This window comes from Bombina bombina, chromosome 11 (assembly GCF_027579735.1).
Source record: "Bombina bombina isolate aBomBom1 chromosome 11, aBomBom1.pri, whole genome shotgun sequence".
Classification (NCBI taxonomy): domain Eukaryota; kingdom Metazoa; phylum Chordata; class Amphibia; order Anura; family Bombinatoridae; genus Bombina; species Bombina bombina.
The window spans coordinates 86459777-86486758 of record NC_069509.1 but is presented as its reverse complement, the minus strand read 5'-3'; the positions used below and the strand labels follow the sequence as shown (position 1 = coordinate 86486758).

General features: G+C 38.5%; 1 protein-coding gene across 1 annotated transcript in view; it reads left to right on the top strand.

Annotated features, from left to right (window-relative positions):
* The window catches only part of CLCN7 (chloride voltage-gated channel 7), a 373281-nt gene extending 347633 nt beyond the window's left edge, over positions 1-25648 (top strand). Inside the window, exon 25 of the mRNA XM_053694644.1 lies at positions 21693-25648. Within this exon, the coding sequence (XP_053550619.1) occupies positions 21693-21779 (87 nt within the window). The 3' untranslated portion in view covers positions 21780-25648. The remainder of the gene's footprint in view (positions 1-21692) is intronic.
* Positions 25649-26982: the final 1334 nt, after the last annotated feature.

Genomic DNA, 26982 nt, shown 5'->3' with positions numbered 1-26982 from the left:
CCTTGATATATTCAACAAAACTTAAAACTTAATAACATGACACTTGAAAATGATCAGAAAAAAGGAAGCTTATATATTTTTTGTCACAAAACCCCCTCAAGATATTCAGGAACATGGATGAAGCATACCTCAATTGACAGGATATGGCCTGTCTTAGACCACATGTGGTGGGAAGTAATTGGAGGTACATGTAGGGGTTATAGCTACACAGGCCCTTGAAGGTCCCTTTAAATATAGAAATATTCTCTTATGTATTATATATAGGACATTTAAGAGCTATAATCTTAAATACATGTTTTGTCGTAAGAAGTCTTATGGGGTATGAGATAATATTTTGTGACAAATATCCTGGGCATCCCCTACAACCATTAACTAACCCATATTATGTATTTAACTCCTATTATAACCTTATGTTAACATAATACTCTGCATGGCATCAAACCGCATGTTTAGTACGATAGAAATGTTGAACAGTCATGCATCCATACACTTGCGCACACCCACACATATATTCTTACAAACATATAACCTAGCATACAAAGCAACAAGTAGAGGCATTTATAAAACTAACATCATTTGCAAAACTAAACCCATGCGCAGAGTAAATAAATAAGAATTGAACCTGGAGCAGATATAGGTTCCATTCAAATCCATATATATAGCTGAGGCCAGTATTTTGGGTACTATGTGTCTGATAGGAACAGGATCCCCATGACCCCGAAGATATATGTGCATGCAATAAGGAATACACTGGACTATAGCCCACCGGGCACAACATCTGCTATATAATAACACGAAAATATCAATATACCCTTTAGGTTACTCTAGGCCTGTGTAAGGCCTCAATTTTGCAAAACAGGAAAGAATTAAATACATTTCTAACTTTCTCAGATAGGAACTAATAATGTTACTAAAACTAATAGGCTCATTAACTCTTCGGTAGCCCTACACTTAATATCTACTCACCCTGGGCGACCAGCAGTAACAAATATGCGGCCTAGCTACTACCCACCCGTAGGCAGCTATTTACAAAGCCTAGGAGGCACTATAGTATGATCGCAGCATCATCAACTTATAATTATTACCTGCCATAACGTCAACAGGGAAAACTAGTTCTGTCCTATTCTCAGGGAGTGACATTCACGCCTGGTTTAGGATATACGGCAACCCAAAAACTAGAAAAGACTATAGGTGTGGCTATGTTTATGCAGCATATGTAGGATATTTGAATGGCCGAATAGGAGTGCTAATAATTCCCACAGATGCAATATCTATAGGGGTTGAACATTATAGACTAGATCTCCTGTCAAATTTCTCTATAGTCTGGAGCCCCCACGTTAAGGTATGTTAGAAGGTTCGAAGAGCACAACATACATCGCTAATTCCGCTCTCTTTGACATGCTATAATACATAAGCCCACCCATGTCTGCCATCCCGGCCGCTGACGGCAGAGAGGCGGCTGTGAGGCATGCCAGGGAGTGCTATACGTCTGGAAATAACACATTATTGGTTAGTTCGCCCCCTAACCCTCATCTATAGTATTCAGTATTTAAACATATACTCTATCTGTTTATCAAATAACGTCATCTCTTAAGGGGCATATCCAATAGAATGTACAAGCAATAATTTCTAGGACAGCATAATATTTCATAAGAAAAAGTCAGCCATACCGCGAAGGGTTTTCAGTTTGAAACCAGTGCAGCTCTTGGCACCTTGCATGGGTGTGCATACGCTATTTATAGTGTATCTAGATACAGCTCTTACTCTTGAAGTGTACTGTCTGAGTGATGAGACCTTTGGGTCTGCTTCCATTGTCCCAGGGTGAGTTGGATTTCCTTTTAGGGATCTGTAAGGTTGATCCTTGTGGGGACTTTGTTTAGCTTGGGGTTTCCCGAAGCTGGGAAGGCTTAGCGCATGTATCTTTCCTGTGTCCTCTGCTGGTGTGGAGGTGATGGGGAGACTAGCCCTGCTAGAAGGTTTTTTTTTACCTTGAGGTATCCCTTATGCTTTCCTAAAGGCCTGTAGAAGTCTCTTCATAGGACATCTAGCCTTGCTCCTTAGATCGTTGGACTTAGCTAGGGGTGGTTCCTTCCTTTGGTCTGGGCTTTCAAGTTCTTTTCACTATCCGGATTCTCTGGATATTGTCAGGGTTTTTTCCCTGTTGTGTTTGCCATGTGCTGCTGGCAGCCATTTTACTCACCTCTCTTCCTGTCTTGGTGCATTGTGGGGGATGCTGCTCATTGCCTGCACTTCTTTTTATGGCCAGACTGTTTTGCATCATCCATGTGAGACAGGATGCGGTCTCAGAATTGTGATGTCATCACTTATTATTTAAAGGGCCTCTGTTCAGTATGCTTTGCCCTTGCGTTGTCTCAGACCTGTTTGTGAGAGCTCCTGTGTTTTACCTGGCTGCCTGACGTCCCTCCTGGTTCCTGATCCCTGGCTTGTTCCTGACTCTGCTGTTTTCCTTGTTCCTGATTCCGGCTCGTCTGACTATTCGCTTTGGCTCCTGACTCGGCTCGTCTGACTACCAGCTCTGGTTTTGACTCCTGGCTTATTATTTGACTTGTGGACTTTTTATTATTTTTTGCTATTAATAAAGGTGTGATTATTTTTGCACTTCGAACTAAACTTTTGCACACTTACCACTATCCTAAAGCCGCAGGTCACCCAGGCAAGAACCAAATGATTTGGTCTGTCACTCGACAATTCTGGTGGCCAGGTCTTCGTTCTGATGTTGCTGCGTATGTTGCCTCCTGCTCAGTTTGTGCACAGAATAAGACTCCTCGACGTCTTCCTGTGGGTCTTCTTCAACCTATTGCTAATGGTGAGCGTCCTTGCACACATCTTTCCATGGACTTCATTGTTGAGCTCCCTGTTTCCAATGGCAATACTGTTATCCTTATGGCGGTTGACCGTTTTTCTAAAATTTCACATTGCATTCCCTTGATGAAGCTGCCTACCGCTCAGGAGCTTGCTTCAATTTTTGCCCGGGAGGTCTTCCGTTTACATGGGTTACCCAAGGAGATAGTGTCAGACCGGGGTAGCCAGTTTGTCTCCAGATTTTGGCGTTCCTTTTGTGCTCAAATGGGGATCCAGCTTTCCTTCTCCTCGGCATATCACCCTCAATCCAATGGGGCTGCGTAATGGTCTAATCAAGCTCTGGAATCGTTCCTCCGTTGCTATGTCTCAGATCACCACAATAATTGGTCTGAACTGTTACCTTGGGCAGAGTTTGCTCGTAATAGTGCTATTAATGCTTCCTCCAAGTTATCCCTGTTCATGGCGAATTATGGGTTTCAACCATCCTTGTTGCCCGATTCATTCTTGTCTCAGGGTATTCCGGCTTTGGAGGAGCATATCCTGCAACTCCGTTCCACGTGGGTGCAGATTAAGGATTGCCTTCATTGTTCTATGCAGCGCCAAAAGTTCCAGGCTGATCGTAGGTGTCTCCCCGCACCTTCCTACCAGGTTGGTGAGAGAGTTTGGCTGTCCTCCCGCAACTTGAACCTTCGTGTGCCTTCCAATAAATTGGCTCCCCTTTATGTTGGTCCTTTTCGAATACTCCGACAGGTTAATCCTGTGGCTTACGCTCTTGACCTTCCTCCTGCTATGCGCATCTCCAATGTTTTTCATGTCTCCCTCTTGAAACCATTGGTTTGTAATCGGTTTACCACTGTGTTGCCTCGTCCCCGTCCTATCCTTGTTGACAACCATGAGGAGTATGAGGTCAGCAGCATTATTTACTCTCGTATGTCCAGGGGCCGTGTACAGTATTTGGTTCACTGGAGGGGCTAATGGTCCGGAGGAGCGTTCTTGGGTTCCCTCCTCTGATGTTCATGCTCCTGCCCTCCTCCGTGCCTTCCATGCCCGTTTCCCCAATAAGCCTTTTGTCCTCCCGCGGGGGAGGGGTCGTTGAGGGGAGGGTACTGTCAGGGTTTTTTCCCTGTTGTGTTTGCCATGTGCTGCTGGCAGCCATTTTACTCACCTCTCTTCCTGTCTTGGTGCATTGTGGGGGATGCTGCTCATTGCCTGCACTTCCTTTTATGGCCAGACTGTTTTGCATCATCCATGTGAGACAGGATGCGGTCTCAGAATTGTGATGTCATCACTTATTATTTAAAGGGCCTCTGTTCAGTATGCTTTGCCCTTGCGTTGTCTCAGACCTGTTTGTGAGAGCTCCTGTGTTTTACCTGGCTGCCTGACGTCCTTCCTGGTTCCTGATCCCTGGCTTGTTCCTGACTCTGCTGTTTTCCTTGTTCCTGATTCCGGCTCGTCTGACTATTCGCTTTGGCTCCTGACTCGGCTCGTCTGACTACCAGCTCTGGTTTTGACTCCTGGCTTATTATTTGACTTGACTTTTATTATTTTTTGCTATTAATAAAGGTGTGACTCGTCTCAGTCTGATTCCTGGCACCCTGACAGATATGCATTCATATCCCTGGTGTCTGGCTTTTTAGCCAGGTGGGGTGTTTAGTTCTAGGGTAAGGTGTCCTGAACTATTAGGTGCCCGGGCCTGTTTTTCTTTCTGAGACTTCCGATTGTTGAGGCTTCGCTTGGCCTTTTTCCTGACCCAGTCTTGGGTTGTTTTGGAGTCTTGGATCTCAGGGGTAGTCGGGGTGTTCCACGGTAGTGGGAACTTGGGCTATGTCCTTGCTCCATCTATCTGACCTGGTCATGATGACCAGGTTTTCGGAGTATTTATTACTCTGTGCTGTTGCCTAGAGCAGCCCAGGTGCTCTAGGGTTAGCTTTACGACTTGCGCCTCAAGGGTTGTTAATTCATACCCAGCTGCTGACGCTGGATGTCCATTTCTGGTGCACCTTACGGTTGCATTCCCTTGGTCAGCTTGCCAGTGTAACCCGTGAATTCTTTGCTCTGCAGGCGAATGGGTTGGCTGTGTCTCTGCTTGGCGAGCCACTTGTTGGGGGTTCCTTTTCTAGGACATTCATGTTGGGGATTTATTTTCCCATTAGCCTGTGGCTTCAGGCCTTGAGGACAGTTGTTGCCTTTCTGGCCTCATCCCTTTTCTTTAGGGGATATTCTCCTCCCTATGGAGATGGAGTCCTTTCTTGGGGCTTCTCCTGGTTGGGAGGCGGAAAGGGGGGATGGGTTCCCCCTGGGGTCTTGCTGGCTCCAATTCAAACTTGTGGTGCCTTTTTTTTGTTATATCCTTAGGTCTATGGTCCTGTCGTTTGTTTCGGAGTCGGGTTGTACCTGTACTCTGTGGGGATGGCTGTGTTATCCTTACGCTTGTTCCTGTACCAGTTTCGGGATTCTTCTGTTCACCGGTTAGGGATCCCTGAGGCTGGGCTGGTCCGGTCCAGCTGAGTGGGGTTCTACAGGTCAGAATGGCCAAGTGGTCTAAGGCGCAGTCTCCTCTGGATGTGTGGACTTGTTGAGTCTATCTTGTTAGCTCAGTCTGCTAGGATATGGATTTCCTTTTCAACTTGCTCCTTTGATTTTAGGACGGAGTTCCCTAATCTTTCGGGCTCTGAAGGTATACTCTTCTTCTCGGGGGGCCTCGATTGAGGTTTTGTGTCCCCTTTTTTAGTGACCTGTGTGTGGGTCTGGCGGCTTAGGTTGCCTGGAGCGTGCCCTCTGTATGAGGGCTGCTTTTGCAGTTTGCTTTCTGTTTGACTGCTTCCTCCTCGCAAGTACCCTCTGTGTCGTCCCGTTATGGACTCTGGGTTCTTCAACTTGGGATTTCCTATATATATAGCCTTACAGCAAATAAGGGGGCACTAGGGGTAATAGAGGTACAATTGTAAACCTATATAATCTTTAAAAATACAATTGAATTAGGAAATGTGTATTATATCTAAAATTACTCAAATCCTCTCCAAATGAGAGAATTACAAAATAAAGAGCAAAAGTTCTTTCCAAAGTCAAGCAGAATGTCCTGCGATGGCTGCCTCCTCCTCAACGACTGGTCCGGGTATGGCTAAGGAAAATAGAGGAGCGTCTCATGTGTGGTATCGTCAGATGTGAAAGCCAGTAATAATAGTAGAGCAAAATGGGTACTCACACACTTCAAAAGCACACCAATGTGCTGGTAGGAGCAGGCTGCAGATTCATATAGGTGTGGCAGCTCACCTCTCAGGCAGTGCTGTGATGCTGGAGATGGAATAGGAGACACAGAAAAGGAAGAAAAGCACTACATGTGCAGACCATTAAAAATATAACCGACAATATTTTCAGTGATACAAGTGGGTACTCACATACTCCATGAGCACACTTATGTGCTGGTAGAAACAAACTGCAAATTGTAGGCAGGTGTAGCAGCTCACCCCAAATCAGATTTCTTTATGCTGTAGTAGGAGTAATTCCAATAGGCTACACCGAGTCTCAGGAGAGTAAGGAGACTCTTGTGTATCAGCAAGGCTTTATAATAAAATACAGATATTTATTTAAAAACAAAAGTTAAAAATACACAACAAAGCAATTGCTGTGTTAAGTGGATAAAAAGGGTTAACAGTTACCCCAATAATGCAACGCGTTTCTCGGTTTTGCACCGTTTCATCAGGCATATAATCATTCTTATTCCTACCTCTGCTTTAAATAACCAGCTAACAAACATTCCCCTCCTTTCAAAGGGGTGTGTTTTCCAATTAATAACTGACACCTGTCCAAGGTGGCCAAACCTCCTAATTAGTATATCTTACAAAATGCTGTAGAAATCTAACATATATATATATATATATATATATATATATACACACACAAAAACTATCTTTCTATTTGTTCTTTTGTGTAGGTCTCCCAACAGTGATAAAAAATTCCTATATTTGGTACTCCAAATGGGTATGTGTAAAGAAATAAATGAAAAGTCAATACTAACCCGTATTGTAGATAGAGATGTTCTTCAATTGCTTTGTTTTGTATTTTTAACTTTTGCTTTTAAATAAATATCTGTATTTTATTATAAATACGTTTTTGAGTGGATATCTTAACCTACCTACTGCCTTGCTGATACACAAGAGTCTCCTTACTCTCCTGAGACTCAGTATAGCCTATTGGAATTACTCCTACTACAGCATAAAGAAATCTGATTTGGGGTGAGCTGCTACACCTGCTTTCACATCTGACGATACCACACATGAGGCGCCCCTCTATTTTCTTCTATTTAACTTGGGATTTCCGACTGGGTCCACATTTTTTGTTGTTGAATACTTTGGTATTCTCTGTTCCGACGCTTGGAGGACTTTACCTTTTTTTGTTTGCATTCAGTACTTGCAGGATGTTGGAGAAAAGTCTTTTCTGTCTCTGTGCCCCGGTTTATCCCGGATTTCGCTGGTTTAGGCGTGGCCTCCTTTCCTGTTTGGGCCCCTTTGGGTCTTTGTGAGTTGGGCTCACTATTGGAGGTTTTCTTTTTTGGAGGGGACCTTTCGGTTTCCTTGGTTCTCCTTGCCTTGCCCCTTGGGGGTTTTGGCTGATGTTCCCTTCATTAGTGGGGGGTTACTTGGTTGGGGACCGTCTGTTGGGCAACAGTGTCTCCTGGAGGACTGTTGGCTCAGTCAAGTCCACTTTGCGGTCTCTAGTTTGGCTTCTGGACTAGCTGCGAGTCAGTGTCCTTGGGGCTTTTCTTTTCAAAATTTTCTCGGCTTTGGACGAAGCGTTTTTTTTTTGGGGTATGGGTTTAGGCCTGGTGCCCTCAGTATGGGCCGCCTATTGTACCCTCCCGTCTTGGCATTCAGTGTCCTCTATAGCTTGGGTATTGTTTTCCCAAAAGTAATGAATGCAGCTGTGGACTCTTTCCATTTAAGATGAAAAACATAAATTATGCTTACTTGATCATATTCTTTTCTTCTGATGGAAAGAGTCCACAGCTCCCCACCCGTAACTTATGTGGGGCGTCCTTTTATTCTTCTGGCACCTTTCACCCTGATATTTCTTCTACTGTTCCTTGGCAGAATGACTGGGGGATGAGGGGAGTGGGAGGAGTATTTAAGCCTTTGGCTGGGGTGTCTTTGCCTCCTCCTGGTGGCCAGGTTCTTATTTCCCAAAAGTAATGAATGCAGCTGTGGACTCTTTCTATCAGAAGAAAAGAAAATGATCAGGTAAGCATAATTTATGTTATTATGTAAGTGACCATAGTAAATATTAACAAAAAGAGCAATTGTTCTATTGGTTCCACAGAGAATGTTCCTTTTAGTATACTGTGATATATTTTAATAGACCAAAAAAAAAATCAAGGTTTTGTGTTTCATAACCTTTCAATCCTTCACATATCTACATCTGTAGAAGAAACCTGGCAGCTTGTGAAAGGTAATGAAATACAATAAACCCTTTTTTAGCCATTCCCCAGTTTTGCATAACCAGTTACAGTAAATTAATACAAGTTTTACCTATGTGATTCCCTTGTATCTAAGCCACTAAAGACTGCCCCCTTATCTCAGTTCTTTTGACAGGCTTGCATTTTAGCCAATCAGTGCTGAATCCTAGGTAACTCTACGAGCGTGAGCACAATCTTATCTATATGGCACACATGAAATAACGCCCTCTAGTTGTGAAAAATGACAAAATGCATTTAGATAAGAGGCTGTCTTCAAAGGCTTAGAAATTAGCATATGAGCCTCCTAGGTTTAGCTTTCAACTAAGAATACCAAGAGAACAATACAAAATTGATTATAAAATTCAATTGGAAAGATGCCCTATCTGAATCCTGATTGTAAGTCTGTAAATGTGAAGTGCTGTTGAAAAAAAATGAAATTTAGAGCAGTTGAATATTCTGAATAATGTTTGGAGCCTCGTGATTCTGATTATTTTATCTTCCATAAACTGTGGTGCTCTCGGTTTTTAACAATTTTTTAATTTATATGGCAGCACTATTTCCTGTTATGTAGTGTTCCAGATGCCTACCTAGGTATATCTTCAAAAAAAAGAATACCATGAGATCAAAGCAAATTTGATAATAGAAGTAAATTGGAAACTTTTTTTTTTTTTTTAAATCGGTCTCCTCTGTCTAAATCACAAAAGAAAAAAATTGGGTTTCATATCTCTTAAAAAAAAAAAAAAGGATTGTGTTGTTGCTTTGGCATTTATTTAAAAACTTGGAAATTACAATGCAAAAAGGGAAAAGCAACTCTTTAATGATATTTTTTATGCTCCTAAATTGTTGGTTTAAAAATAAATAATAATAATAATAATAAGCACTCACTTTGCTGCATTATGTTTGCTAATCCACCACTGGTGATGACCGGTGTTTGTCTTGTGCCAAAACATCCGGTGACATTACTGCCCCTGTAAGAACTGTTCTGGTCACAATGAAAACTTATTTACAAGCATCTTTTGCCTATATTAACTATATAACTATATATAAACTTTCTGATGTCTCCACAGCAGTCAAGGGATGAGTCATAATTACTACTGATACTTTAGTGAGTAAACCACATTTTAAAGGGACATTCCAGCCAAAATTGGAATCCACATAGATACATTACAGTTTTGAATAGAAGCATTTTTGTAATATATATGTGTTGTCAAAAATGCTTCTAGTAAAAGGTATAGCAGTTTCAAGTGTGTATTTAGCTATGCACCGTGCACCAGCATTTTAAACACAACACTGGTTCAGAGAGCCTAAGGTGCTTGGACCATCTGGTAATTACTCAATGTGTTTATTGCTAACATGCTAAAAGCCTCACTGGTGCTCTGAGCAGCTGCAGTATTTAAAATGCCGGTGCACTGAGAATATCTAGTTATGCTTCACGTGCAGAAACAAAATGCTAACACTCTGGGGCCTATTTATGAAAGGCCTGTCGGACATGATCTGACATTGCGGATCATGTTCAACAGACCTCGCTGAATGCGGAGAGCAATACGCTCTCCGCATTCAGCATTTCACCAGCAGCTCTTGTATGTATGAACTTCTGGTGCAACGCGGCCCCCTGCAGATTCGCGGCCAATCGGCCGCTAGCAGGGGGGTGTCAGTCAACACGATCGTATTCGATCGGGTTTAATTGCAGCGATGTCTGTCTGCCTCCTCAGAGCAGGCAGACAGGTTATGACCGCTGCTTCATAACTGGTGTTTCTGGCAAGCCCGAAGGCTTGCCAGAACATGGGGCTTCAAGCTCCATACGGAGCTTGATAGATATGCCCCTAAAACAGTGATAACTTTTACTTGAAGTATTTTGCCAATAGATGTATATTGCAAATATGTTTCTATTCAAAGATGTAATTCATCTATGTGCATTTAAATTTTGACCTGAATGTCTCTTTAAAGGGACATAATACTCATATGCTAAATCACTTGAAACTGATGCAGTATAACTGTAAAAAGCTGACCGGAAAATATCACCTAAGCATCTCTATGTAAAAAAGGCAGTTCCACAGCACCTTAAATAAAATGTCCTTTATTCAACAATCTTGGACAGCATAATATGCAACGTTTCGGGAACGTTATCCCTTAATCATGCATACCTCACTACACACCTGTGTCTTTATTTAAAGGCATATCCAACCAATCACTGGTTACCTGAGAAACCTCTTCTCGCCTATCAATGTGTATACTTTACAATGCCCTCTAGTGGACAATGAAAATTTGTATTTAAATGATTCATATAATCTGAATAGTATACATGTGGATAATTGGTGTGCTAGCATTTTTGTGTCTATGTAAACACAATATTTATACATAATTTCTCAAACAATAAAATCAATACACAATATATACATAAATACATAAAAACTGTAAGAATAAATATTACAAAAATTAATCAGTACAAAAGTAAATAAATATATATAGAAACTGCGAGGCCGCTACCCTTAATTAATATACACAAGGAAAAACTGTATTAGTTCATTTATATTATAGACCAATATTAAGTAGATGGTATTTCAAATTATATCAACCTTTAGTTGATACTACATCTATACCCTGTTACAAAATACAAAATATCTATAGGAAGACAGACAGTTCCAACTATTTAAACCATTTGGATACATGGATTCCAACTTATGGATCCAATATGCTTCCTTTTGCTTAAGGATACGCTCCCTATTACCTCCTCCTCTAGGCATATCAACATGGTCTATTATCTGCCACCTTATCTGATTAATTTGATGTCCATTTTCCAAAAAATGGCTAGCTACAGGGGCTTGAAGGTCACCAGTTCTAATATTAGACTTATGTTGATTTAGTCTCTCTCTCATCCTGCGGGTAGTTTCCCCTATATAAATCTTAGAGCAAGGACATTTTATCATATATATTACAAAAGTAGAATTACAAGTGTAATGTTATTTTGACTTAAATTTACGTCCACTCCGCGCATGTACAAACTCTTTGCCTTTAATTATTGAATGGCAACTGGCACAATTCAGACATGGGAAACACCCTGTGTTCTTTTCAGTGATGTATCTAGTTTTACTACTATGTTTAGTACCCTTGTCTGAGTGTACCAAGATGTCACTCAAATTCTTGACCCTTCGATGTGCCATGATAGGATATTCCTTAAATGTATCAATGTGTTTATTACAAGTTTGAATTATATGCCAATGTTTTCTTATAATGTTGGATATCTTTGTACTTTGATCATTGTATTGTGAAACAAAAACTAGTCTATTTGTGTCTTTTTTCTCAGTTTTAATGTCCTTTCTCCTTGGTTCTTGTTTAATTTTAAAGGTTTCTTTTACCATTAAGTTCTCAGGGTACCCTCTTTCTATGAATTTCTCACCCATTTCTTCCAGCCTTTTATCTCTAAGGTGACCGTCACTGACAATATTGTTTACTCTCATTAATTGGCTTCTAGGAAGCGATTCTTTTAACTTCTGATTATGGAAACTGTCATACCTAAGCAACGTATTGCGGTCTGTCTTTTTACGATGGAGATCTACTTTAAGCTCTAAACCGTCCTTATATATGACAGTGTCCAAAAATGTCATTTTCTCCTCACTAGCTTCAAGTGTAAATTCAAGGCCATTGACTTCCAAATTAAGCTGCTTAACGAACTGCATTAAGGAGTCTTCGCTGCCCCACCATATGCCAAACACATCGTCAATGAAGCGCCACCAAGTGTCACCATACTGTAAAAACAGTTTATTATTATAAACATATTTCTCTTCAAAATAACTCATGTATAGGTTGGCATATGATGGGGCAACGTTCGACCCCATGGCAGTTCCCTTCTTTTGAATATACCATGTGTCTCTGAACAAAAAATAATTGTAAAATAGTACAATCCTCAATAATTCTTCTAAAAAATCTATTTGAACCTCATTATAATCATTGCCATTCGACAAAACATGATAGATGACCCCTATTCCACTCTCATGCTTTATAGAGGTATATAGACTTTTGACATCAAGACTATATAGTATATATTTAGTGTTCTCAAATTGCAATGATGACAATTTATTTATAAAATCCCCAGTGTCCTTAATGTAAGATGTCATTTTCTCTACATATGGTTGTAGTATCCTATCTAGGAATTTTGCTATATTTGTAAATACAGATTCTACATTAGACACAATAGGGCTCCCTGGTGGTTCCTTTAAATTTTGATGTTCTTTGGGCACAGTATAGAACACCGGTGTCTTAGGATGTGCATTATATAGAAAATCACACAATTTTTTTATCAATTATACCCCTACTCATGGCTCTATTGAGTGTTCTCATTATCTCCTTTTGGATCTTAAAGATGGGATTACTATCTAAGACTTGGTATGTAGTGGAATCATTCAATTGATTATTGATTTCCTGTATGTAATAATCTTTTTCAAGGACTACTGTAGCGCCGCCCTTGTCCGCTCTCTTTATCACTATATTGCGTTTTTTTAATGTTTCAATGGCCTTAAATTCATCCTTTGACAGGTTAAATGGTTTTGCTGGTTTGTTATTCATTTTATTATGCAACATTTTGGAATACATAGTATTTATATCTGCCATTACCAATTTACTAAAAGTATCCAAGCTGCTGTTTTGTATAGCGGGAGTAAACGTGCTTTTTTTATACAAGCCCAATTTCTTTAAGTTAAACTTGTCAGTATCATACAATCTATTACCATTCTCTCGAATACCAATACCAGTTGTTTCAATATTCTTAGACTTGCTAATCTTATTGCTGTTACCATTGCCATCAAAAAATAAACGTAACTTTATACTCCTAAACAATCTATACAGATCTTTATTTAACTGAAATAAGTCCAGTGCTTTATATGGGCAAAAAGAGTTCTTTTTCTAGCAGATTATACTCACTAGTACCCAAAGTCTCTTTGGAGATATTGGTCACTGTTTCCGTGATCCCCTCTTCCGATTTCCTTGTTTTCATCCGCTTGTTGTTTTCGGCATCTGTGTTTCTGTCCACCACGATGTTTGCTTCGTCGCTGGATAAAAAAGCCGATGACGGTGAAGACGATCCAGAGGACTGATCCGTGATGACTCCACCTCCTTCTCTCCGTCTGTTCTGCCGGTTGGTTGAGCGATGCTGACGTCCCTGTGACGTACTGGGGAATCCCCTATTCGAATTCATATACCCAGCTTTCCACTTGTAAACATTCCCTCGAACATAGTCATCCTCATCTCGGATAAACTTGAGCCTTTTCCGCTCCTGGATATCTTTTTTCAGTTGTGCAATCTTTTCATCCGTTTTCTTGATATACTGGGAGTGCAGAATTATTAGGCAAATGAGTATTTTGACCACATCATCCTCTTTATGCATGTTGTCTTACTCCAAGCTGTATAGGCTCGAAAGCCTACTACCAATTAAGCATATTAGGTGATGTGCATCTCTGTAATGAGAAGGGGTGTGGTCTAATGACATCAACACCCTATATCAGGTGTGCATACTTATTAGGCAACTTCCTTTCCTTTGGCAAAATGGGTCAAAAGAAGGACTTGACAGGCTCAGAAAAGTCAAAAATAGTGAGATATCTTGCAGAGCGATGCAGCACTCTTAAAATTGCAAAGCTTCTGAAGCGTGATCATCGAACAATCAAGCGTTTCATTCAAAATAGTCAACAGGGTCGCAAGAAGCGTGTGGAAAAACCAAGGCGCAAAATAACTGCCCATGAACTGAGAAAAGTCAAGCGTGCAGCTGCCAAGATGCCACTTGCCACCAGTTTAGCCATATTTCAGAGCTGCAACATCACTGGAGTGCCCAAAAGCACAAGGTGTGCAATACTCAGAGACATGGCCAAGGTAAGAACGGCTGAAAGACGACCACCACTGAACAAGACACACAACGTCAAGACTGGGCCAAGAAATATCTCAAGACTGATTTTTCTAAGGTTTTATGGACTGATGAAATGAGTTCCCAGTCCTACTGCCAGTTTCTGGAAGACACCTTCTTCAAGCAGTGGTACAGGAAGAAGTCTGCATCCTTCAAGAAAAACATGATTTTCTTTCAGGACAATGCTCCATCACACGCGTCCAAGTACTCCACAGCGTGGCTGGCAAGAAAGGGTATAAAAGAAGAAAATCTAATGACATGGCCTCCTTGTTCACCTGATCTGAACCCCATTGAGAACCTGTGGTCCATCATCAAATGTGAGATTTACAAGGAGGGAAAACAGTACACCTCTCTGAACAGTGCCTGGGAGGCTGTGGTTGCTGCTGCACGCAATGTTGATGGTGAACAGATCAAAACACTGACAGAATCCATGGATGGCAGGCTTTTGAGTGTCCTTGCAAAGAAAGGTGGCTATATTGGTCACTGATTTGTTTTTGTTTTGTTTTTGAATGTCAGAAATGTATATTTGTGAATGTTGAGATGTTATATTGGTTTCACTGGTAAAAATAAATAATTGAAATGGGTATATATTTGTTTTTTGTTAAGTTGCCTAACAATTATGCACAGTAATAGTCACCTGCACACACAGATATCCCCCTAAAATAGCTATAACTAAAAACAAACTAAAAACTACTTCCAAAACTATTCAGCTTTGATATTAATGAGTTTTTTGGGTTCATTGAGAACATGGTTGCTGTTCAATAATAAAATTAATCCTCAAAAATACAACTTGCCTAATAATTCTGCACTCCCTGTAATCATCAAGCACTTCTGGTGACAACAGTTTAGTAAGTTCCACTTTACATGTTTCGATCTCTATTTCTTGTTGCTCAACATCTTTTAACAAGTATTCAACTGTAAGTGTGATAAGATCATATGAACACTTATTAAGTATTGCCTCAAATTTTCCACAATACTCTTCATTCTCACGTAACAAAGTGGGTCGGGTGCTCATTCTCAGTACAAAAGTAAATAAATATATATAGAAACTGTATATAATATACTATATTATATACAGTTTCTATATATATTTATTTACTTTTGTACTGATTAATTTTTGTAATATTTATTCTTACAGTTTTTATGTATTTATGTATATATTGTGTATTGATTTTATTGTTTGAGAAATTATGTATAAATATTGTGTTTACATAGACACAAAAATGCTAGCACACCAATTATCCACATGTATACTATTCAGATTATATGAATCATTTAAATACAAATTTTCATTGTCCACTAGAGGGCATTGTAAATTATACACATTGATAGGTGAGAAGAGGTTTCTCAGGTAACCAGTGATTGGTTGGATATGCCTTTAAATAAAGACACAGGTGTGTAGTGAGGTATGCATGATTAAGGTATAACGTTCCCGAAACGTTGCATATTATGCTGTCCAAGATTGTTGAATAAAGGACATTTTATTTAAGGTGCTGTGGAACTGCCTTTTTGTACTACATATGTCGAGCTAGTGGTCGCTAGCTAATCCAATGTGCACCTGGCCAACCGGCCACATCCTTGTTTGCTGGGTCTACCTATGTTTGTTTGTTATGTAAAAAAGGAAGATATTTTACCTCACAATCTCCTCAGCTCAGCAGAGTAAGTTCTGTGTAAAAAGTTATACTTCACCTGCTCCCAGCTGCAGGTAAAAATAAAAAAAAAATGAAGAAATGAACAGCAGCCAATCAGCATCAGCAGTGCTGAGGTCATGAACTCTTACTGTGATCTCATGAGATTTGACCTAACTCTCATGAGATTTCATAGTAAGCTTCCTTTACCTGATTGGTGAAATAATATGAGAGTTCACGAGGCTCATCCTTTCAGCTGTCCCAGGACAGACACACTATAATGCTGCTTAGAAATCCTTTACAATGGGAGGTGGCTACTGAGGAACTTTTGAGGTAAAATATCTTTCTTTTTTACATAGAGATGTTCAGGAGATATTTTCTAGTCAGCTTTTTACAGCTATGCTGCATCACTTTAAAGTGTTTAAACATTTGGGTATTATAGCCCTTTAAGGGACAATAAACCCAACATTTATCTTTCATAATTCCGGAAGAGAATACAAATTAAAAAAAAAAAAACATGGGTATTCGGCAACTTCATTAGCTGTGAAATGCGAAGCTGGATTTATGTTTGTGTAAGATCACCACACTAATATCTGCGCAAATCCAGATCTTAGTGTGGTATTTTTTCACAGCATAAATTCAGTTCCTAAAATAGCCGAAGTCAACGAGGGACTGCCTGACACCGCAATCAGCAGCTAATGAAGCTGCCGAATACCCATGTCTATTTCTAATTTACTTCTATTATCAAATTTGCTTTGTTCTCATGGTATTCTTTGTTGAAGAGCATATCTAGGTATATGCGCATGTCTGGAGCACTGCATGGTGGCGGTTTGTGCAAATACTGTTGCTATATAGCACTCTTACAAATGTTTACCATTGTTAAAAGCATTCTTGCAAAACCCCTGCCATATAGTGCTCTAAACACTTGCCTGCTCCTGAGCCTGCCTACCTTCATTTCAACAAAGAATACCAAGATAAGTAAATTGGAAAGTTTTTTTTTTTTTACACACTCCCTTAAGTTAATCATGATAGAAATATTTTGTGTTTCATTTCCCTTTAAGACATGTACTTAGTAATTAGAATAAGCACTTGGATTGGGTATTGGTTGGATCCGTGCTTGTAGCTCACATTTATTATTTCAAACATTGCAGCTTTGACAAAATATTATTTTTATTATTGCTTATTTCATCTATGAATTGCTTCTATGCTTTGTTTCGTTAATGCTGTCCCAATTGTTGTACTATGTCCCTTTAAAACCAATGTTTACATAGTCATTTAGATGGCAGGAAATGCATTAACTTTTGTGCTTATTCAAACACTGAGCCACATCTTGCAATGACACTATCAATATAACGGATGGCGTTGACTTAATTAGTGACGTTATTGATTAGAACATATGCCATTACAAATTAGCTAACACCTAATCTTTCACTCACACATTACAATTTTGTGGCTTGATAGAATAGGTAAATGCTTCAGCTTAAAGGACCAGTCAACACAGTAGATTTGCATAATCAACTAATGCAAGATAACAAGACAATGCAATAGCACTTAGTCTGAACTTCAAATGAGTAGTAGATTTTTTTTATGACAATTTTAAAAGTTATGTCTTTTTCCACTCCCCCTGTACCATGTGACAGCCATCAGCCATTCACAAATGCATACACGTACCATGTGACAGCCATCAGCCATTCACAAATGCATACACACTTATTCTTGCACATGCTCAGTAGGAGCAGGTGACTCAAAAAGTTTAAATATAAAAAGACTGTGCACATTTAGATAATGGAAGTAAATTGGAAAGTTGTTTAAAATGGCATGTTCTATCTGAATCATGAAAGTTTAATTTTGATTGAGTGTCCCTTTAATCCATTCGCTTACTGGATGTTTTGGTGCCTTGGGGCTGATTTTATTCTATAAGAATGTTCGCCAGTCCTTCTATTTCTCTGGTGGAATTATATAAAGCCACTTTTTACCCTGAAAACAGGGTGTCTCGCTAAAGAGCGTATGATGCATTTTCGTATGGGAAGGAGATGCATACATTATAAAAGTGCACAATTAAAATTATAATTTAAAAATAGAAATAATATAGAAATAATTGAACCATTCACATAAAGATCACAGGAAAAAAATTGTAGTGTTATGGTGCATCAAAAATCGTAACAAAATTGTTCACCAAAAAACTTATTTTATCAAAAATCTTAAATTTGTATGCAAATTACACAGGAATAAATTCTATTAAATATACACAGCGTAAATCGTAATTTAAGTGTGCAAAAAAAAAAATGTTGAAATTTGCACTTATAAGTACAAAATACAAAACGTAATTGTTGTTTTTGAAAGAAAATGGCATGAAGATGGGAGTTTCAGGGGCGTATATGAAATAGTCGCTCAAATCCCAACCTAATTCTGTAAACATTTTTGCACTGCAAATCTCAGTTTTTTTTATCGCCAGTTAAAAGGTGGCAAGCTTTTCTCAAAATATTTATTACCTTAATAGAAAAACGCATTCATTCGAGAATAGAAGTGATTCTAAGATGCTAAATGCAAAAAGCAGCATAATGTGATTTATATTGACTGCAGGATTTAATTTTTAAAGTGCTCTCTGCTAACTTCGCTTCCAGCAAGCTCCATTACTTTTTATAGGAACCCTCTCGGCACTCGCAGGAATTGCCCCTTTTTTTTTTTTTTTGGCTAAGGGCCAAGGAATTATTATAGATGGAGTTTTATCCAGATAGCCATACGTTTGTGTAAGGTACTTGAAATTTAACGGTCATCGAAACTCAGCCTTTAAAAATGATATGCATTTGCACTGCCAAATATCTATATACAAAATACCTGGTTTAAAAGCATTTAACAAATGTCTATTTGTTGGTACAATTTACAAACCAAGAGCAATTCAAGGATAAACACTCCATGAAGACCTGATGGAATCCATGTTCCTGTTTTCTTTTGCTCTGACCAGTTATGAACTGATTTACAGCAAAGCAGGCATAATAAATAACTCATATATATATTGCAACTCTGTTTAATTTTCCTTTGTCGACCACTTTGATGCGCATGATGAGTGGGAGTGCTAGGGATGTTGCCTAAATATGCGGTGATGACACAAAGGGGTGGTGCCAATGTAGCTGCAATGGAGATGGATCAGGGGGGAGGTTATTCGAACCAGAAAATGGGGTTTTAATGTCGAGGGGATTTTTAGGGACACATTAAAAAAAAAATGTGAATCTGCTGGGCCTGCTGAAAAATAAATAAATAAAAAGTTCTGATGTAAACACTATTAGTAAAAATGAAATCACACGATCGTTAATGCGATCATGTGATTTCTGTGCCGGGATCGGATCATGGGGGACTACCTACCTGTCTTAAGTGGTAGGATGTTCCATGCCGTCCTAATGGCGTTTAAAGCCCAGCGTTGTTAGGACAGAACGTTGTAAAGGGGTTAATAATAAACTGAAGAAAACATTAAGAACTTGGATTGGATAAGTAGTTGTCTAAACGATGGAACCTGTGTACAGCCTAAGGGGCCAATTTATCAAGTGTCGGGCGGACACGATCCGCTGTAGCTGATCATGTCCGCCCGACATCGCTAAATGCCGACAGCATACGCTGACCGCATTTAATTTTGCAAAAGCATTTCTAGTGAAATGCTTGCGCAATGCCGCCCCCTGCAGATTCGCGGACAATCGGCCGCTAGCAGGGGGTGTCAATCATCCCGATTGTATCTGATCGGTATGATTGTTGTCTGCCACCTCAGAGGTGTCGGATAAGATAAAGAGCAGCGGTCTTAAGACCGCTGCTTCTTAACTTATGTTTCCGGCGAGTGAGCCTAACAGCTCATGCGGAAACTGCTGCATTTGCAGCTTGATAATTCGGCCCCTAAGTATAAGCTATTTAATATATTTGATTATGAATTTGTACAAGCTCGCATCCAGATCCTTTAAGTTAGCGGATACTGAACAACAGTTTACTGAGTTGAACTATAAGAGTGATACTTTACTAAGCAACCATATTAAGCCCTATTCCATTGTTTAAATAAAATTCCAAAGCTGCGTTAACTTGGGCTCCAACATAAAAAAAAAAAAATAGCAAAGAGATGATGTGAATAACAAAACAGTATAAAATAAGTAAAACAACAGACATTGCTGGTAGATTCATTACAAACAATAATAGCAATATGCCAGGTTATATATTCTTAGATAACCTTACAACGTGAAAAAAAATTATATAATAAAAAAACAAACATCTGCATGTACAAATGCACCCGTAATAGAATAATGCATTCCAACTTATTCTGCATATGCATGGTTCCCTTTGCATAAGATTTTACATTCAAAATGTGTATTTAACTTATGATAACATACTGATATCTATCTATTGGGTACTTATAGAGCGCAAACTAATCACCCATGAAGGTCTCAAGGCGCTAAGGGAAAGCGGATAGGGGGGGGGAGGAGGAGGAGGGATGTCACAAAGTAGCAATATTGCAAAGCTGGTTATGTACCGAAATTTTAAACAGAGTTAAAGGGACAGTATACACTCATTTTCATATAACTGCATTTAATAGACACTACTATAAAGAATAAGATGCACAGATACTGATATAAAAATCCAGTATAAAATGGTTTAAAAACTTACTTAGAAGCTCTCAGTTTTGCTTTGCTGAAAAGGCAGTTGGAAAGCCCACTGCAAGTGGGAAATAAGACAATCCCCCCCCCCCCCTTCTTTTGCATATGAAAAGACCCTTTACACAAACAGGAGCAAGCTGGAGTAGGTAGCTGACGGTATTCAAATAAAACTTTGGGGCTTGGTTAGGAGTCTGAAAATCAGAGCAATGTTCTTTAAAAATAAGCATTATACATTTATTTTAAAAAACAAACTTTATGGGCTTTATAAATAGATCATCTAAAAAACATTTATGCAAAGAAAAAATGAGTGTATAATGTCCCTTTAAGTAAAAATACTGGTTGTATCTGAACTATCCTCCTAACCAATTCCACTTTGAGGATATGAGTCCCGATTTGAGAGTCTATTTGCCAAATTAACAAACACATAAAGTGTCAGGGATAATACAGAATGTCAGGCACTGGGATCTGTGAATCCCATAAAGTGGGAGCAGATGGAGAATCTATAGCCAGTGCTATCCGCTACCTCTCTCCTATATGTTAGGGGGCTGAGCAGATATTTGACAAAGCGGAACCTTAGGATCAGTAGGGGGCTTTGCAAAACAGAATCATCAGTAATACCCCCAGTGCCTCCTGGGTGATCCTTGTCATCGAAGATATTTGTCGCAAAAGCAGCTGTGGATATAGGAGTTAGACCGCTGTTGGCTTTATAATAGCTCTTTGCGGCAGCTGCAGGGTGCACTGCTTTTGTACCAAAAACAGCCAGTTTAGGGACCCTCGGTATGTCAGTGTGGCAATCCATCAAGCTGATAAGCCTTTCACTGGAGCTATATATATCTCTACTGTTTTAGCTCCTGCAAGACGGCATCCAGAGATGATTGTTAGGAATCATAAAGTGGCATAAGTAGGACAAATAGTTTATTCGTAAGAAGCGCCATTTTGTGCAACAAGCCAAATAACTTCAATAAGATTATACAACTCCTCGGTGGCCATGAGTTGTAAATTCTTGATCCAGAACAATTCCCAGGGACAAATGTTGCCAAGAGAGAAGTGGATGGCAAATATGGCCATGAACACTGATTACTGACACAGAGCTTCAGAATTCAGTGGCCATCTTGGAGCGCCCCCCACCAGAAGTTAAAATTATCCTTTAAGATTTCTGTTGTTTCCTCTAGATTGCAAACACAACTTCCAAAGACTTTTAGACAAGAGAATCAAAACCAAACTAAAATATTATTATCCTCTAATCACATATCCCTTTTCTCTTGCAGGTTGTGGGACTGGTGACAAGAAAAGATCTGGCTCGGTACAGAATAGGAAAACATGGCTTAGAGGAAATGAGTATAGCACAGACGTGATATCCGTTATTTCTAGATCAATTTTGAACTTTACAAGAACTAAACATTACCCCATGTGTAGACTCGCTTCTCCAACGCTGTCTTACGTTTTAACTTTCCGAAAATACTGTAAATATTTTTAGCCCATTTTTTTGTTTCTGCCAATGTTACAACTTTCCTAAGTAACTAATAAAATCTGGCTTACAATTCATTTTAGTAGAATTTAATACAATCTCTAAGAACTATTTTTTTTTTTTGTCTCGAGGAAAGACATTTTTTTTTTATAAATCGAATATTTTGCTAAGTCCAGGATGTTTATATGTTGAAAATTATATTTTGCACTGAAATTTGCACTGGGTTTTATGCAGATAATTGTCAGACTGATTCTTTCATTCTTTAAACTATAATATAGAAAACAATATTTAAAGATCTCAATTTATTAGGTATATGTATATTTGACGGTGCATTCTTTTCCAAAGACCTTCCTCTTCATCAGACAATAGCTTAAAAAAATATGAAATGTATACTTTGATGTAACAAAGGAAAGGCTACATATATATTATAGTGCAGTAAACATTTTATACAAAATAGTCTTATTTTTTTTAATTTAAGGGACATGAAACCCAATTTTTTTCTTTCGTGATTCAGATAGAGCATGGAATTTTAAGCAACTTTTTAATTTACTCCTATTATCAAATTTTCTTCATTCTCTTGGTATCTTTATTTGAAATGCAAGAATGTAAGTTTAGATGCCGGCCCATTTCTGGTGAACAACCTTGGTTGTCCTTTCTGATTGGTGGATAAATTCATCCACCAATAAAAAAGTGCCTTCCATAGTTCTGAACCAAAAAAAAAAAGCTTAGACGACTTCTTTTTCAAATAAAGATAGCAAGAGAACGAAGAAAAAATGATAATAGGAGTAAATTAGAAACTTGCTTAAAATGTCATGCTCTATCTGAATCACAAAAGAAAAAATTTGGGTTCAGTGTCCCTTTAAAGGGACATGAAACCCAATTTTTTTTCTTTCATGAGTCAGAATATACAATTTTAAACAACTTCGTAATTTACTTATATTATCAAATGTTCTTCATTCTCTTGTTATCCTTTGTTGAAAAGCAGGGAGATAAGCTCAGGCGTGTGCACGTGTCTGCAGTACTGTATGGCAGCCGTTTTGCAACATGTGTCTACAGCACTATATGGCAGAAGTTTTGCAACAGTGTTATACATTAGCAAGAGCACGAGATGGCAGCACTGTTTCCTGTCACGTAGTGCTACAGATGTGCCTGCTACCTACCTAGGTATCTCTTCAACAAAGAATAACAAGAGAATGAAGCAAATTTGATAAAAGTAAATTAGAAATGTTTTTTAAAATTGGAGTCTCCAACTGAATCATGAAGGAATAATTTGGGGTTTAATTTCCCTTTTAAAATAACATGAAAGTAAAAATTAAACTAAGGCATGCCGTTTTAACAGTTTTTTTTTTTGTTCTCATTAAATAGCAGTGCACTACTGGGAGCTAGCTGGTGATTGGTGGCTACACACATATGCCTCTTGTCATTGGATCACCAGATGTGTTCAGCTAGCTCCCAGTAGTGCACTGCCGTTCTGGAGCTGACATGAACTATTTGTTTTAAAGGGGCATTAAACACTAAATACTCTTTAATAGACATAGCATTTAGGGTGTCGCTTTACTGCTTTCCAGTGCTATTGTGTTTGCACATGTGCAGCAACTCTCCTTCAGATACCAGCAGTGTAACCTAAGTTCCAAAATGGCGGCACCCATAATTAGATGGAGGTGCATGACATTTATTTAGTGTTTGATAGCCCTTTAACTCCTTTGCTGGAGGTAAATACATAGCTATTTGCAAGCAACATTGCAATAATATAATAGTATAACACAGAACATTTTCATTTTGCACTTTTAAATGTCCAATTAATGTGAATGAACAGAAAACCATTGGGCTAGTCAGTCAAACCAATCATTTTGGCATTGTAGAGCAGATATCCTCAAAACTTGGCCCTTCAGTGGTTTTGGAACTACATTTCCCATGATGCTCAGCCAGCTATCATGGGAAATGTAGTTCCAAAACCCCTGGAGGGCCATGTTTGAGGATTTCTGTTGTAGAGTGCTTTTTGAATTCATACCAATTTGAGAAGTGTCTTTATTAGTCTGTAAGGAAATGTTCTACCTCCTTAGCTATCAATTAGAGAGCTACATTTTCATATTGGTAATAGATAATGAGTGTGTACTAAAATATATATATTTGATGTCTAGACAACTCATCAAGCAGTAAATCAGTTACCAATAAAAATTGTTTGTGAGCAGAGCATTTCTTCTTCAGTAGAGTAGGGGGGATTGTTTGCTTCCTGAATCATTAACAAATGCAATTAAATGTGACATTATTTAATAATTAAATACTTTAATTTTTTAGATTCATTTTCTATTGTATAAATGCTTGTATTTAAAGGGATATGAAACACAATTTTTTTCCTTTCATGATTCAGATAGAGCATGCAATTTTAAGCAACATTCTAATTGACTTCTATTACCAATTTGTCTTCGTTCTCTTTGTATCGTTTTTAAAAAGCAGAAATGTAAGCTTAGAAGCCGGCCCATTTTTTTTTTGTTCAGCACCCTGGGTAGGGCTTGCTGGTAGGTGGCTACATTTAGCTTACAGTCCCTCTTTTCAAATAAAGATAGCAAGAGAACAAATAAAATTTGATAATGGGAGTAAATTAGAAAGTTGCTTAAAATTGCTTGCTCTATCTTAATCATGAAAGAAAAAAATTGGGTTTCATATCCCTTTAAATGTTTAACCCCACAAAGGGTTTAAATACATATTTAATATCCTGCTTCTAAGCTGGGCCTTAACACTTACGAAGACGTGTACACCACTGATTACCAGCCATGTTATGAGTGACAATACATTAAAGGGATAGGAAAGTCAAAAATAAAACTTGCATTATTCAGATAGATCGTGTCATTTTAAGACACTTTTAAATTCACTTCTATTGTCAAATGTACTTTGTTCTCTTGGTATCCATTGTTGAAAAAGAATATGTACATATGCTGCACTAGTCGGAGCTAGCTGCTGATTGGTGCCTCCACTAGTTGGAGCTAGCTGTGATTGGATGACTAGATGTGTTCAGCTACCTCTCAGTAGTGCTCCTCCAGCAATGGATGTCAAGGAAATGAAGCAAATTATATAATAGAAGTAAATAGGAAAGTTGCTTAAAATTGTATTCTTTATCTAAATCATGAAAGAAAAAAAATGTGTTTCATGTCCCTTTCAAGGCTTGCGAGTGAATAATTAACACGTTAGAGCAGGGGTCATCAATTGTAAACCTCCAGAGGTTTAAGAAATACATTTCCCATGATGCTCAGCCAGCATTTCAGCTGGCTGAGCATCATGGAAAATGTAGTTCCAAAATCACTTGCACTACTATGTCCGTTTATATATGTTAAATCCCATTATAGCAGCACCCTCTGTGGCATTTTAGGTGTATAAACCTATTCACATCCGTGTACAAATGCTCACTTGCTCTACAATTTTGTGTTTATGGTGCTATTCCACTGAGAACCAAATTTGTAAAGTATTTTGTTTAATGTGCTAAAAGCTTTGTAATTGAAACATTAAAATGAAATCCAAAATTGATATTTCATTTTTTTAAGGTACATTTGAGAAGTTATGATCTCTTTAGTTTTTCTTTTTTTATTCTTTAGTCTATGCAGAGATTTTCAGTCATACTTTTTATTTTAATGCCGAAGTGTTTTGTAGTAATTTGACTTTTTAATCTATCTTTTTGTCTTCTCTATTATGTTACATATTTTAGCTTATTGTTTTGGTAAAATAATTTGGAGAGTTTAATAAAATTTAAGCAAAACATTGCATTTGTCTATTTGTTTTTTTTTTTTATAAATTATTTGTTTAGGTATACAGTGAAATAATAATACTTATTTACTGACATTATCTGGTTAGCATGAATTAAAAATGGCTGCCAAGCAAGCTGAGGCCTGTCTAGTTTTACGGATGACTCAGGACCCACATGGATAAATTAAAGGGACATTAAACACTTTGAGATGGTAATATAAAATGATAAATCGTATATATATTAGAAAAAACTCTGCATTATACTTTATTCTGTTCCCTTTTCCTGTAATTCCATTCTGAAATTGTGAGCTTTTCAATTCCTGTTAGAAATGGAAGTGCAGAGCACTGTTATATTCCACACAGCAATTGGTTGTTCTCTCTAGTGACCTATGTATAACTGTCTCTAATTGGCCACAGCAGAGAAGGTAACCTAAGTTACAACATGGCAGCTCCCATTGTTTTATAGACACTAAAACTTTACACTAATTTTGTCAATATTTAAACAGCTAATTAAACTTTAAATAATGCATCTACATGTTATTCTCAGACTAATCTTTTCTTTGAATGCATCATTCTATCTAGTATTTATTTAATGTTTAATGTCCCTTTAATGCAGAAATAAAATCAATTTGTTGGTTGCTGGAGTTCAGTTTCACTGCCCTTTACAACTGCCAGCTACAATGGAGAAATATTACTGATAGTGCAATGACAACATGATATGGAATCTACTACTAAGGGCAGGTGTTGAATCATCTTAGCGTTAAAGGGACATAAAACCAAAAACAATTATTTCTTGATTTTTTATTTTTTTTTACAGACCCCCCAAGACTTACACTGTTGGAAAGGTTAGGCGATTACCTTTCCAACAGTGGGTCTTGGGGGTCTGTAGCTGCTTAGATGCCTGAGATACAGACTTCTAAGCAGCATGTCGGCTCCTCCTATACTTAACATTGTTAAGTATAAATAAAGTTTCGCAGTGACGTCATCGTGAAACCCCGGCGATGCCTGTCACTCTACAAGCACGATTGCCGGGGTAGGAGCGGTTAGGAGCCCCCAGATCTCCCTCAAAGTGGGAGAGTGCTCATAACGGCTCTGAGCCGTCATTAGCACCAGAGTACGAAACTGACGGCTCAGAGCCGTCATTAGCACTCAAATGGTTAAACAAATTTCCATTTTACTTCTTTTATCAACTTTTCTTTCTTTTGTTATTATCCTTTGTTGAAAAGCATGAAGGTAAGTTCATGAGCATTCATGTGTCTACAGCACTATATGGCAAGGGTTTTGCAACAATGTTTTACATTAGCAATAGCACTAGATGGCAGCACTATTTCCCATCATGTAGTGCTCCAGAC